Raw genomic sequence first — 14,867 nt, forward strand, 5'->3', positions numbered from 1 at the left:
GCTCCCATCACCTTTTATCTGGACTCCTATCATCTCTCATCACTGTGCTGTCACCAGCTCTCACTCTGTACCCTTGTCACCTCCCATTTCTGTGCGTCCATCACTTTCCATCTCTGCCCATCCAGCACCTCTCTTTCTTTTTCACTCCACTCTTGTTCCTCCCTCATCTGCCATGCCTGTGTCTTCCTCGCTTCTCCTCCGCGCCCCTCCCGGTCCACCATTTCTGCGCTCTTCTCTGCCTCCCTCGTGCTACTCCTCCTCCGTCCATCTTTGCTTCCCAACCTTTGCCCCTGTGTCCCTCCCAATCTTCTCACCCTCTTTTCTACTCTATCTTTTCCTCTTTTTCCATGCTCTATTCCGTCTTTGTCCCCTTCCCAAGAGTGGCCCCTTCCCACCCTCCTCTCTACTGCCTCCCTCTCTCTCCCCCAGTGTACCTCCTCTCATGTCTTCATAAGACTGGGGTCCTCTCCATCCAGCGCTCTGCTCCCAGGTCTCTCTCTTCCTCCACTTCCCCAGCCCACACCTTCTCTGGCTCTTAACCCCCTTTTTTCTCCCCACAAGCTCTTGGGCCCTCTGTGCCCTCGTCCCTCCTCTTCATTGTCCCCTCTGACTCCCCAGAGGCCCAGTGATTCCTCCCAAAGGGGCCCGGATAGGACGTGAGCCTTCTGGGCACTGAGGCGATGTGCAAAGTGGGCAGTGTGCGTGCAGTGAGGAGCAGAGGGCCAGAGGTGAGAGAGGAGTAGGCCCAGGAGAGGCGAGCAGATTGGAAGGAGGGACCTTCCTAGGAGCTGAGTGGCAGAGGAGGGCTCAGTAAAGGAGCTGGGGTCAGGATGCAAGGAGCTGGGAGACCGGGAGAGAAAATGGAGGAGAGAGCATGGAGGTGGGGGGGGGGGGGGTGGCGCTGCTAAGGAATGTTGGTTTTGGGGTTGCCTCAGAGATGTCCACTCCCTTGCTGTGTGGAGGAGAAAAACAGCCCCAAGAGGGCTAATGGCTGCCCAGTGCCACAGGGCAACCGAGGAGCAGCCGCAGGACACAACTGGAAGGTGGTGGGAACCGGAAGGGAGGGACCCATGGAGGGTTAGGCAGGTGAGAGGGAGGAAGAGGGTCAGAGGACAGATAGAAGAGTTGGGAGGAGGCCCTCTGGCTGGCCCCACCTCTGTTTACCTTAGTCAAGAGAGGAGGGGAAGAGACAGGTTTCTCTTGGGACCCCCCTGCTTGGCTAGAGGAAGAGGCCAACTTGGGAGAGCTTTCTAGACCAAGGGGCATCCTCCCTCTCTGCCCCAACATCTCCCCCGCATCCCCCGGTGTGAGGGAGCCTCTCCTTCTGCACTTGCTTCTCTGTGTCCTTTCTCTGGGCTTCTCCCCGTATTTCTCCTTGCCTTCCTTCCCCCCTCTCCCCCCTTCCCTCCTCCTTTCCTCCTTTCCTCCTTTCCCTCCACTTACCTCCACCCCTCAACCCCTCCTGTTGCATAATATCCATATCCACCTGCCAGATACCCATTGACACCCCTGCACCTGATGTCATCTGGGCTTGGGTGGGTGGGTGTGTGTGTGGGGGGGGGCAGTACACCTGGATCCGAAAAATGCCCCGAGGGGGTGACACTCTCCTGGTCCTTGACCCTGATTCTGGTTTCAGAGCCTTTCAGCCCCCGACCTTTGTTTCTACTACTCCCTGAAGCCAGGGATGGAGAGCTCTGGATTCATCACTCCAGCTTATAAAGGGGGCTGGCATTTATTTTGATTCTGCACATGGGTGGGTGAACTTGGGGTCTGTGACTGGATGGTGTGTGGCCCAGAAGTGGGCCAGAGCGCTGAGCCCAGGGACTGTGGAGACCCCCCCGTCCCCCGCCCCCCGCCAGGGTAGTGAAGGTCCATTTACAAAGAGCCAGGATGGGCTATGGGCACCTAGGACCGTGGCTTTTCTGGATTGTGCAGGACGTTTTATCCTCTCATGATTTCGAGATCTACCAGAAGGTTTCTGTCATGGCTTCTAATGCAGCTGGGAGACTGGCAGACGGACGGGCTGCACATGTAGTTTGAACCACAGGGGCATCACTGCATGGGTGGTTATTCACATGGAATGAGTTTATTGTTTGGGTCTGGGTTAGCTAACCATTATTAATGGTTGTGTGTGTGTGTGTGTGTCTTTCTAGAATGCAGGTGTGTGGGAACTATATGGAAGTTTCTTGATCGTTTAGTGTCTTACTGGGTCAGTGAATTTCTGCGTCCAGGAGGCCCAGACTATGCGGGGTGTGGACAGAAGGTGCCAGCCCTGGGCTGTTGGCGGTGGGCACCTGGGCCTGTGGCATCTTGCTTCTGGCCAGAGGCTCTCTTGTCTTGGGCTTTGGGGTTGTGTGCCCCCCCTCCCCCGGCCCTGTTGTGCACTATGGCGCTCACTAGCTACGTGGGGAGGTCAAAGACAGTGGGTCTGGGCCTCCTAGTGTTAATATTCTGGGCCTTGGCTTAGGCCCCTCTCTTCTCCGGAGCCCTTTCTGGAACCTTTCAGAGGTTCTAGATGTGGTGTGGTGTCCTGGGCTCCTTGTCTCCATGCCTTCCCCTCCAGGGGAGTCTGGTGGCCGGGGGCATACAGAACAGCTTGCAGAGGGGCGGCGGGGGGGGGGAGGCGAGAGTTATCTCCAGGGCTCGGGGTCCAGCTGGGGAGCAACCAGAAGGGACCTGGCAGAGCCCCATCCCCCTGCCTGCCTTCCTCCCCTACCGGGATGGAAGGAGGCGCCCTGCTGGGGGGAGAAATGTCTCCCCAGGGTAATTACTGCTGCCCCAGTCCAATAAGCCATTCAACCTCATCGGTCTAAGACAGTGTCTCTCCACCCGATTCCCCCACAGTGTAATAAACGCCCTTAGGCTTTAACAGGCCCACCCCGCGTAATAACCAGCTGCAGCGTCAGAACAGCTGGGTAATAAAGCCCCCGGGGAAGCCGGGCTGAGCGTGGCCTGGGCTGGGGACTGGAGGGCTGTGGGCAGGTGCCCTTTGGCCTTGGGCGCGGGGACGCTGGCCGTCCAGTCCTGCCCTCGCTGCCCGCCCAGGCCTGCCTTTGTGCACTTTTACCACAATGTTTGCTGGCCGCCTCGTGTCTCCTATCGGAGTCTGCCTCTCCATGCTGGGTCTTTGTGTGCGGCTGGGTGTGTCGTCGCCTGGGTGTGGGTGTGGGTGTGGGGTCTGCGGGTGCGTCACTGGGGACGTGTCTGCCGTGGGGCCCGGGGCTGGGGTTGCCGGCCGGGCCCCCGATCCCAGAGGCCTCACTGCCCCGTGGGGCACGGGGCCTGCCCGCTCCTCAGGCCCTGTCTGGGTTCAGGCCGGGTTCTGTCCAAGGTGATGTACTGTCTGGGGTCCTGGGGTGGGGAAGTGAGGAGAGAAGGCCTCCCTTCCCTTAGACCTGGGAGGTTTGGGAACAGGCTCCACAGAAATGGGGTTTGGCAGGTGTGAGGGACCAAGAAAGCCAACGAGCCCCACTCCCCACATCTACCTGGGGGCCCCCCGGAGCCCATAGGGTGGAGAGGCAGCGGCCTCTGGTCCGGGAGGCCGGGTCAGGGGGCCGTGTGGAAGAAGGTCAGCAATCTCTGTTCCCCTGGCCCTCCCCACCCCCCAAATTTGGACTAGCAGCTTGTGAGTGGAGGGGGAAGGGAGGACCCTGGGTATGGTGGTTGCCATGGAAACAGCCGGTTTTCCAGAGTGCTGCAGTGTTGGGAATGGAGAGACTGTTGCCGGCTGAGAGGCCTGCCCTGCACCCGGCCTTCAGGCCTGGCCCCTTCCGGGCAGGTGACCCGCCTGGGGTGGGGGTGCCGCTCACTGTGTACCCTGCCCCCAGCCAGCCCTCCACCCTGATCCTGGGGCTCCCTCCTGACACCGGGGCCTCCAGCCCCCACCCCGTACCGCCCCCCTCGCCCCCCCCAAGTATAAAGGATTCGTGGGTCTGGAGGGGCCAGAGCCAAGCTGCCTCTGTCTGCTGAGGGTGCTCCAGTCACTCTCTGTGGCCAGATGTCAGTTTTTAGACGTCGAGGTGGTTCTTTCCTGCCTGCCCTGCCCTGGGGGCCGGGGTCATCTCTCCTCTCAGGCCAGATCTGGGGAGAGGGAAGGCGCTGATGACCAGCGCTCTGGAGAACAGTTCCTTCTCCCCCAACCCCTGCTGCCTCTCTGGGACCCAGGCAGGAGTCTCCCCTTCTCCCCTCAGCTCTTCCCTGGGGCTGCAGATGGTGTAGACGGTGCCTCCGTCCAAGGCACTCAGGGTCCCTCTCCTTCAGGGGCCTAGGGGCTTCCTGGGGTAGATCCCCCTCATCCGTGATTGCCCAAACTGCAGTGGGGCGCCTAGACCCTAAGGTGAGAGACCCCAAGGTGCTTGAGGGGCCTGGCCTTGAGGGGGGTGACCAGCTAGGCTGCCGTCTTGACAGAGTTTGTTCCTCGGAAGTGTCTAGGCCCCAGGCCCTCCTCAAGTCTCCCTCGGGCCTGCTCTCCCTGGCTCCTAGCTCCCTGACCCCACACCCCAACTTCTCCTACCCACAAGGCCCCACTTTCCTCCCAGCCTACTTCAGGCACGTGCCCTCAGGCCCCACCACCTTTCTCTCTGGATAAGTCTTCCCCTAAACCCCTCTCCCCTCCCCCCCCCCAGAAGTGCTTTGAGAGGAGTCGTTAGTGGCTAATTATTTAATTAAGCATTTTATGAATCTCATCTGCTCTATTTAGGTTCTAAAGAATGCAAGATAGTTCCCTTCCTTGTCTGAAGGCCCCCGGAGTAGGAGACCTCTAGGCTTCCCAGACAAGGCTCCCTTCCAGGAACCTGGGTGTCCAGCCCCCCACCCCCAACCCAGCCAACGGTCTGCCCCTACCTACCCCTTCCACCCCCCAGGGAGCCCAGTCAGCCGCAGGAGGGAACATGGCAACTAATGGGGTTTATTTTGGGGCTGAGATCGTTAGGGACCTCACACCCGCCCCCGGCAGCCGGATGGAGGAGACTGAGAGGGGAGAGAGGGTGGGGTGGGGGAGGGCAGGGAGAGGGAGCCTTCATCTCTGGCTCCTGTTCTCCCACTTTCTCTCACCTACACCCCTCTCTGTCCCTCTCTGTCCATCTGTCTCTCTGCCTCCTTCCTCCTCTGGCTGTCAGTCTCTAGTCCGCTGTACCCGTCTCCCCATCCCCCAAGGTCTGTCTCTTCTTTGATGGGTAAGGCTCCAGGCACCCCCTCTTTGGGCCCCAGGCAGCCCCCCTCCTAATTGGGAGTGAAAGCAAGGAGTCCTGGACAAACTGGGACCAGGATTTCCAGGGGCTTGGGAGGAGGTGGGGGCAGGCAGTGGAAGGGTGCCAGCCTGTAGGCGATGAGTCAGAGCTGAACACAGCCCCTGCTCCACTCGCCATCGCCTGGGGCTCCTTCTGCCTCAGTGCTTGCTCAGCTTGGCCCCACAGAAGCACACACCTCCGACCTGTCACCTCTGCCAGCCCTGGGAGAAGCTGAGCCGGTCGGGCCCAGACCCCCCCCCCCCCCCCCCCCCCCGCCGAGGTCGGTCCTGCCTGCCCTCGGTGCGCTTCTCAGTCCCCTTGCAGCCTCTCTCTGGGCTCCCTCTCTGTGCCACTCTCTCTGTCGCCTCTCTGTTTTGCTGTAATTACAGCTAGAATCCTTGATGAGGCAGCTACGTCTGTCCGTGCGCGTGCACAGGCCCTCCGCCGGGCACCCGCCCGCCAACTGTCCCCTGGGATGGCAGGGCCTGGTGTCCCCGTGCTCTGGTTGCAGCCCCGAGGACCTGCTCGCTTCGCTCTCCTGAAGTCATCTCTCCTTCTCCCTTCTCTCTGCAGCCGGGACCACATACATCTTTGGGAAGGGGGGAGCGCTCATCACCTACACGTGGCCCCCCAATGACCGGCCCAGCACGAGGATGGACCGCCTGGCCGTGGGCTTCAGCACGCACCAGCGGAGTGCTGTGCTGGTGCGGGTGGACAGTGCCTCCGGCCTCGGAGACTATCTGCAGCTGCACATCGTAAGGATCCTGGCCCCTGACCCCCCCCCCCGCCCCGCAATCCGCTCAGTCCCCTCACCGCCATGGGATCAGCACCTCAAATCCCCCCCTCCCACCCCCGATTCCTGGAGGTTCCTCTGCGCGGTTCTGCCCCTGAGACCTATCCCCTTCCTGTTCTGCACTCCCGGAGCCGCCCTGGCCGGTCTGACGCTCTCCGGCTCCCCACTCCCTGGCTCTGGGTCCTCTGACCTTCCTGAGCAGAGGGGCCTCCTTGAGCCTTCCGGGCCATTCTCCTGCAGCCCACATTGTGACTCCCTCCGGGGCCGCTGCCTGCTCCCCGCTGGGCCACCCGGGGCAGCCCACTGTGTCCCACGCCTGTTCTTGCCACGCTTCTTCAGGCCGCCCCGCCCCCAGAGCAGCCGCAAGGCACGTTGCCTGAGATCCTGCTGCTGTCTGTGCTCCCCTGTAACCTCCGTTCCCGTGACCTTTGCCCTCCCGGCAGCCCCTTGACCCTGCCTCCCCTACAGCCTCTGGCCTCTTGGCCGCACCCCACATCCTTATCCTGGCCTCCTGTCCCACGTGGCTCTGGCTGTTTCGCCGGGCTCCCCTCCTCCACATCTGCTTCTTCCCAGTGCCTCCCTCTGGGCCTCCCACCAAACCCGCCCCCCATCTGCCCACCCTCCCCCCGCAACATCATACCCTACCCGCTCCACCTGCCATACCCATTATACCCTCCACCCGCCCTACCTCCCTATCTGCCCCATCTGCCATACCCCCTCCTCCATCCACCTGCCACACCACCCCCCTGCCCCGTCCTACCTGCCGCACCCACGGCTCCTCTCTCAGTTTCCATCCTAACTCTAGTCTTCGGGTACCCCCTTTTCTTCTGTGACCCTTTCCCCTTCTGGTCCAGCCCCACACCCTTCCCTATGGCCTCTGGCCTTGCCCTATTTCATTTCTGCCCTTAGCCTCTTCCCTGTCCCCTCCCCACGGACTTAACCCCTGGGCCTCTGACCTCAGTCTCCATTTCCACCTCCAAGTCCCCTTACAGCTGCGTCCTTTCGCCGCCCGCCTCCCACATGCTGACCCTGGCCGGGACTCCCGAGCTGGGGGGGGGTTGAGTAGGGTGGCCAGGCCCTGTGTGCTGGAAAGGTCTGGGTGTGGGGGGTGGGGATCTGGGCTTCAAGGGGACCAAGGAAGCATGTCTGGGCTCTTGGCCTCTCCCCCTGATGGGACCATGGCTACCGGCCCCTCCTTGCGCAACAGCTCTTCCCAGGTGCCGTGGTTGCAGACCCCTCCCCCACCGCCAGGGAGCCAAGGAGGGAGGTGTGAGATGTCCCATGGGCTGGGGTGGAAGCGGCAGCCGCTGGGTGCTGGACGGAGGAGGCCAGGCAGGGAAGTGTGTAGGAGAGGGGTGTGGAGTGGCGAGTAGCCTGGGAAGAAGGCCTGGAAGGTTCGTGCTCGTGTGACAGTGTCTCTGGAGATTGTGACTGCGGACAGCACGTTGACTGTGTGTGACATGTGGGGCTGGGTGCGGACAGCACGTTGTGTGTGACATGTGGGGCTGGCTGCGTATCGATGGCGTCAGCAGTGACAGCGGGACCTTGGGGGACTGGGGTGGGGCACAGGCTGGTGGCCTCTGATCGCTTTGCCTTTCCCAGAGGACTGGTATTTGCTGTTGCTTCAGTCTCCCGACCCTGTGGCAGGTGTGGCCGTGTCTCCGTGTCCTTCTCTCTGTGAGTAGGGCTCCTGTTCTCTCTCCACACACTCACGAGAGGCCATGCGTGGCTTCGGAGCCGAGGGCCCGGATTGGAGTCTCAGCTGTGCCACTTCCTTGCTCTGTCCTTGTGCGGTCACCCCATGGCTCTCAGCCTCAGTTTCCCCATCCGTGTAGTAGCTGGGTGCTGAGAGGACAAAGGGAGGCCATGAGGTTTAAATGAGATGGCGCGTGTCAAGCCCTCGGGACACGGCCTGGCCCGTAGGAAGCGCACAGTGTCAGTCCACACCCCGACCATCTGCGATTCCACGGGGCGAGTCAATCTGCGTGCATCGCGTGTCTGCCTCTTTTGACCACTTCTGTGTGTCTTTGTGCCTGTGCGGCAGGGGGACGGGGCTCCCCGGCGCTGAAGACACAGGGTAGGGGGTCGGGGTGCAGGGAGAAGGGGTCTCCTCTTCTCTCCCAGCAGGCGAGGCCTGTGGCGGGATCATGGAGGAACGAGGCCCGGCGCCTGGTGCTGCAGAGGGCCGGAGGGGGGCGCCAGGCCGTGACGGGGAGGCTGGCGAGGGTGGGGGCCCTGGAGGAAGTGTGGGAGCCACGGGAGAGGCCGGCTCTGGGGGAGGAGCTGGGCCCAGACGGGGCCCGAAGCCCCTCGGGGGCAGCCTCCCAGCCCCTCCTCCCCTGGTGACACACCAGCTCCCGCCACCGCGTCATTAGCAGCTCTCAGAGAGTGGGGAGGCGGCAGCAAAATAAGAGAAAAGCAATTTGACGTTTCTAATAAAGCGTCGCTCCACTTTGCCAAATTAATTTTGACTCCCATAATTATTTGCTGTAGGAGCGGCCGCGTTCTCCCCACCGCCGCCTAATGAGGTAATTGGGGAATTAGGAATTAATGACTTTAACAGAAGTGACAACTGACTTCACGTCGGGAGCAGCTCTGGGAGCTGCCTCTCCCCCGGAGCGCGTGGCTCTGAGCTCGGCTGCCTCCTAGGGAACCCAGGTGTCCTGCCTTCCAGTCGCCCTGGCCGGCCCTCTGCCTGGGGTCCTTGACCGCCATCACTGCCTGGCTGAGCCTCACGGGGAGAAACTCTCAGCGGCGTTACTAACAATAGTACTGAGGGGCACCGGCTGTTTCCCCCACGTGCGTGGGGCGCCCGTGACCGTCCCGTCTCCCGGCGATGTTGTCAGCCTGTGGGTAGTGGGGGCGGGGGGGCTTGCGAGTACTCTTTGTTAGGCAAGCCCAGCCTCAGTTTCCCTGCTTTACTGCATCTGAGGAGAGATGCTGCGTGTGTGTGTGTGTGTGTGTGTGTGTGTGTGTGTGTGTACGCACAGGTGGCTTTCCCAAGTTCTAGGATGGGGAGAACTGGACCCACAAGTGGGGAAGGGATTGGGCGTGGATCTCCAAGTGAGCCACGGCTGCACCCCCTGTGCCCTGCACAGGTCTCTGCAAAACCCCGACCCCCTCCCCATCCCCAGGGCCACCAAGCTGCTTGGCTCTGTTGGCTGCAGGAGTTGACAGCTGATTGGGTCCTAATGCCCAGGCTGGACTGGGCTAGTCTTTCAGGAAGACCCCAGGAGTGTGTGTCCTCTCTGATGATGGGTCATGGGTCCCATGACCGTGTGTGATCCAGGGGGCCTAAGTGAGCCTGTGTGGGTGTCTGTCCTATGCAGGAGGGTGTGGGGGACTCAGGAGGCTGAGCTCAGGAGTGCTGCTGGGAAGTTCAGGGGAATGGAATAGAGGCTCAGGTTTAGGGCCTCCCGGGCCTCCCCCTGGCTCCTTTAGATATCTTTGTCTCTCAGGTAGGTTGGCCTCAGTAGCCTCTCAGATCATTCCTCACCCCCCCCCTCCCCCGCAGTTTGAGTCCGTGTCTCCTTAGACTAGTGGGCAAGGAAGAGAGAGCACTGGCTTTGGAGTCAGGCCAACTGGGGTTCAAACCCGGGGTTCCTTTCTTGTGATGTGGATTTGGGGACGTTACTTCACCTCCCTGAGCTCGGTCTCCTCCTCAGTGAATTGGGGGTACCATAAGCTTCCTGAGAGGGTCACTGTGGGGATGGAGAGGACACACGTGCACAGTACCCACAGAGGGCCTGGCACATTTTAAGGATTCAGTGAAGTGCTCCCTCCCACTCTGGAGCCATCAACGGAACTCTTCTGGGGCTGGATCCTGGGTGGCCTCTGCAGGGTTCCCCAGGCACTGCCCTGCTCAGGGCTTGGGTCCTAGGTCCTGGGGGTTGCTGAGACCCTTTCCTCCCCTTCTCCAGGCTGCAGTCCCTGTCTTTCCTCACCTGTCCTTCCTCAGCCACCAGCCCCGTCCTCTACCCCTACCTGCTCACCTTTCCTTAGTGAGTCTGCTGTGGCTTGTCTCCCTGATCTTTTCCCATACCCATCACCCCCCAATACACACAGTCCAGACCCCCACCTCCGCTCCTGTGACTTCACACTCAGGCCTGACAACCATGGGGGACGATGAGCTACCAGGAGAGGCATGTTGATGCCCCAATGCAGGGGTCCTAGGGGCCCCGCTCAGTGCTGAGCATGCAGAGGAGGGGAAGCTTGAGGCTGGGGGTGGCGGGGAGTGGGGAGGCCAGACTTTCCTCGGGCACGGGGCTGGCTTCCGTGGACTTCTCTGTTGGTCGTCCTCTACAGAGGTTTCCACCCTCTGAGCTCCCACTGGTCCCCAACTTAGTCCCGGTCACCTTGTCTGGGGCCTGGGCTCAGTGGCCCTCACACAGAATGGGTGCCCTGTAAACATTTGTGAATATTCTGTATGAACCAAAAGGCAAGAAGCCGGTATGGTTTGGGGAAGTGCTCTCGGTCCAAGCTCTGTACCCCATGGCAGCCCCCACCTCTCTGGATCTCAGGCCCACTCCCTTGGCTGCATGCTGGGGTAGGCAAGCTCACCGGCCTCCTCGGGCAGGTGACACTGTCCAGCAAAGGCATGACTGAGAGATGTGCATTGTAAAGCTGTGAAGTGCCACGGAGCTGGGCCGGTGGTGGTCACAGGTGTTCTAGAAAGAGTGAACCGTTACTCCTTCCCAGTTCCTCACCTCTACCTCCTTGTCCCCAGGACCAGGGCACCGTGGGGGTGATCTTTAACGTGGGCACGGATGACATTACCATCGACGAGCCCAACGCCATCGTGAGCGACGGCAAATACCACGTGGTGCGCTTCACTCGAAGCGGCGGCAACGCCACCCTGCAGGTGGACAGCTGGCCGGTCAATGAGCGGTACCCGGCAGGTAGGCGGCGCCGGCGGGCGGAGGAGGCGCTGTGGGTGGGGCGGGGCGGGCAGGGCGGCCTCTGATAGGATCGCTGCCTGCACTGGGGCGGGGCTAAGCGGAGATGTTTCTCGCTGGGGGCGGGGCCGAGGGAACCGCGTGGCTAGTTGGGTCGCGGGCGGGGGCGTGGCTAAAGAGAAAGGTTGGGATTTGCAAGGGCGAGCTAGTCCTCGGTGGTGGGAGTTTGTGGGCTAGGAGGGCAAGGGCAGAGCTGAGCTGGGAAGGCTGCGAGGCCAGGGCCCAGGTGGAGCTGGGGGAGAAAAGAAGAGGAAGAAGGGGAGAAGTAGGGAGAGTCTGACTCGATGGAGGAAAGAATAGGTTTAGAATTGAGGGACAGGCAGAAATGGGGAGGCAGATGCAGAAACCAAAAAGAGAAGATCCATAAGTAACCCAGAATATATCTTGGCGAGGAGGCAGGCTTGTTCCCAAGGACAGAGCCAAGGAACGAACCAAGGTCTCTACAGACAGCAGATCACAGATCCATATCAGGAGACCTAGATAAAGGAAGAGAAGTGACCACAGAGATGCAGAGAAAAGGAACCCGTGTCTCAGGGAATAGGGGACATGGTGAAAGGGAGAGAAGGCCAAATGACAAGAGTGCCAGCACATTCCACGAACCTTCACTGGCAACCTACTAGGCATCAGGTCCTGTGCCAGAGACACCGGGGAGCAGGACACGGCCTCTGCTTGCAGGGAGCTCGCAGTCTAGGAGGGGTGAGCCCAGCAACCAGACCCAGTTTCAACAGTGTGACAGCTGTGGTGGCCCAGGACAAACCAAGGTCTGAGGAGCACGGGGAGAGAAGGGGATGAGGACATGGGAGGAATGAGGAGGCAGAGAAAGAGCCTCAGAGTGAGGGGGCAGCCAGGGGAGGGGTGATGGAGAGATATGGAAATAGTCACCGAGACAAGAGCAAAGACGGAGGCAGCTCCCCAAGTGAGGCAGAGAGATATATGGAGACGTGGTGGCACAGACCCAACCAGTGGGAGAAGAGGTGGACAGAGCCTCGGGAGGGAGAGGAAGAGAGCCCAGTGCGGGAGATTGAGAGGGTGGGGGAAACAGAACCACTGCAGGGGAACACTGCAGAAACGTAGACATGCGGAGGTATAATATGGCTGAGTGACCCTGCATAGTCACACACACGGGGGCGACCGAGGAGAAGCGAGAGCACGTGCAGCCTCGGTCCCTCTCCGAGGCAGAAGTGACAGCCGAGGCGGGGGCTGCCCCACCCCGACTGAGGAGGGCGTGGGCTGAAGGACAGGGAAAAGTGCAGGTGTGCACACCCTCACGGGCCCACTTACGCCGTCGTAAAGACGCCGGTGGAGATACCCAGCTCCCAATCACGCAGGCTTGTCCCCAACATTCTGGAAAAAAAAGAGAACCACGTGGCCCCAGAAATACAGAGGGTGATGGACACACAGGCCAACCACGGACACACGGCTGACTGCAAATACTCAGATGGTCAGACAGACGTAAGGGAAACGAGAGTCCTGCAGAGGGGTGCCAGCCTACCCCAAGGTTCTGGGCGCCTGTGGGGCCATGCAGGTGCACAGACACTCCCATGTGACGGCTGGCACGTGCACAGGCCAGGCCGTGTAGGTATGACTGCCCTGGGATCATCAGTCTCCTCTCTCTGTCTCTGTCTCTGTCTCTCTCTCTGTCTCTCTCTCTGTCTCTCTGTCTCTCTCTCTCACACACACACACACACACACACACACACACACACACACACACACGAGGGCAACCTTTGTAGCAGCGAGGACATTGGCCTCGGCTGGACAGAGCCGGGCTGGGAGAACATGAAGGTTTTACCACATCGAGCCATGACTTGGGTCCAGAACTCTTCCCTCGATGCCTAGCAGGCCAGAGGCCAGGTTGGAGGACTCGTGTCTGCCCTTCCTCTGCTCAGGGACCCCTGGCTGGGGGTGGGGAAGACAGCCCGTCCCCTGACTGCAGCGTGAGGGCGGATGGTCTGCAAAAGCCGAAGGTGTCATCCCCAGCGATGCGAAGCAGGCTGGGTTAGTGGAGTGCATGGGCCCAGAGCCTGGGCCTTCCAGACTTTCCGGAAGCCCAGAGACTCAGCTCTTGGACTCTGAGTCAGCAGGGCCAGACTTTTAATCCTGGATCTCCTGATGACAAGCTCTGTGGCCTTGGGTGGGTCGTCCAGCCTCTCTGAATCTGTTTCCACCTCTGAGAGGTAGGGATCATACACGCTTCATAGCAATACTGAGAGAATTCTGTCCGATGACCCAAGGAAGGCGCCAGAATGGCATGGTATAGAGGAGGCGCTCAACAAACAGAACTTTGGTTAGAATTGTTACGTGCTTCAGTGAGAAGGATGTACATTCTTCCCTTCCTCTCAGGACACACACACGGACAAATACACAGACACACACACACACAGACACACGCACAAGTATCCCAGTGCAGGTACGTCCCTAAATGCTTCCTGCTCTCCTGCCTCCCTGCCCCTGCATGCATGGTCCGCCCCTGCTTTCCCTGCCCGACTCCCTTCTTTCCCTGCCCGACTCCCTTCTTTCCCTGCCCGACTCCCTTCTGGCCGCTTCACCTCTCCTCCAGCGTCTTCTTCAGTCCCTCTCACTCCTGTCTTCAGGGTGGGATGCCCTGTGCCACCTCTAACGGAGCAAAGAACACCGCCGGTCACTTGCCAGTCTCCCGTGCTTGGCTGGGGTCCTCTGTGGGCAAGGGCCAGGCCCTCATCTTTGCATCTCTGATACCCAGCCCCAGGAACAGAGCAGATGCTCAAGATGTGTTTGTTGAGTGACTAAACGAGTGAACAGTCCATTGTTTACTTAAAACACCAGCGACCTAAATCTGTAGGGAAGGCAAGGTCTCATTTGCCCCAGAAGGACCCAGGGAGGCACCTGCCACGCACGCATGAACACGTGGTGTGCTTGTTCACGAGAGAGGTCCACCGCAGGCCCGGCCCCGGTCCCACCGGGCAGCGAGTGTAGCTGTGCAGTGTGAGATGATCAGGAAAGCACCCCCGTAACACGTTATTGAACCCTGTGTGTGGTTTCAGTGGGAAGAGTGGCCAGATTCCCAAAGGAAATCATTTCTACTTCCACTGCTGCAGACCGGAATAATCCACAGCCTGTGGATGCAGGGAGGAACACACAACTCCTAGGCACACCGACAGACCCCTTTCCACAGGCTCACTCTCCCTCCCTCTCCCTCTCCCTCTCCTGCCCCCCCCCCACACATATACACCCCTTCCCTCCCCATCTCCAAGAACTAGACAATGGTGAGTGGAAAGAGGACACAGGTGGGCACAGCAGGGTTGAGGAGGGGCGGGGTTGGGAATTGGGGAAAGGAGCTAGAAGGAGAAAGGCTAGTGAGTGAGAGGGGTCAGGGGCTGGGCTGGGTCCCCAGGGCAGAAATGAAAGGGAACCTGAGCAGAGACGAGTCTGAGGGTCTTGGAATGCGACTGAGATGGGGAAAGAGAGCCCGAGATGGCAGGGCTGGGTGCACCTGTAGGGAGGGGCCCAGGGCAGGCGGAGAGGGCTGCCAGGGGCTGCAAGATGGCTGTGGAGAAGGGCAGGGGGGGCGGGTGGGGCTGCTGGGTGGCGTGTCACCTGTGGTGGGTGGCGGCAGGCAGACAGGAGGGTGGGCAGGCTGACAAGGCTGCAGAGCCCGTAGGAGGCGGAGATTAAGGCGGAAGCTGGTGGGGTAGGGGGGTGGGGTGGGGCTGGCAAGAGAAGGTGCAGCGAGGAGCTGAGCACCGAAGGTACAGGGAGCCGGGATGCCTGGAGAAGCGGTTTAAACCTCACTGTTAAGTGCGAGTGCCGGGCCGCCCCCTAAATGCCGCATAAACCCCACTTAACCCATCCCTCCCCCTTCTAAACCACCCTCTAAACTCAGTAACCAGCTGGGCCACCGAGGCCCCCCCA

The 14,867-nt window shown here is 60.6% G+C and overlaps 1 protein-coding gene across 34 annotated transcripts in view; it reads left to right on the forward strand.

Moving 5' to 3' along the window:
- NRXN2 (neurexin 2) overlaps positions 1-14,867 on the forward strand; it is a 108,808-nt gene that overhangs the window by 74,724 nt on the left and 19,217 nt on the right. For all 34 annotated transcript variants that reach the window (XM_053899505.1, XM_053899510.1, XM_053899506.1 and 31 more), the window contains 2 exons: positions 5,802-5,983; positions 10,748-10,919. In XM_053899505.1, coding sequence (XP_053755480.1) covers positions 5,802-5,983; positions 10,748-10,919 — 354 coding nt within the window. The remainder of the gene's footprint in view (positions 1-5,801; positions 5,984-10,747; positions 10,920-14,867) is intronic.

The sequence above is a fragment of the Panthera pardus genome, unplaced genomic scaffold (genome assembly GCF_024362965.1).
Source record: "Panthera pardus isolate Hobbes unplaced genomic scaffold, ASM2436296v1 HiC_scaffold_12, whole genome shotgun sequence".
Classification (NCBI taxonomy): Eukaryota; Metazoa; Chordata; class Mammalia; order Carnivora; family Felidae; genus Panthera; species Panthera pardus.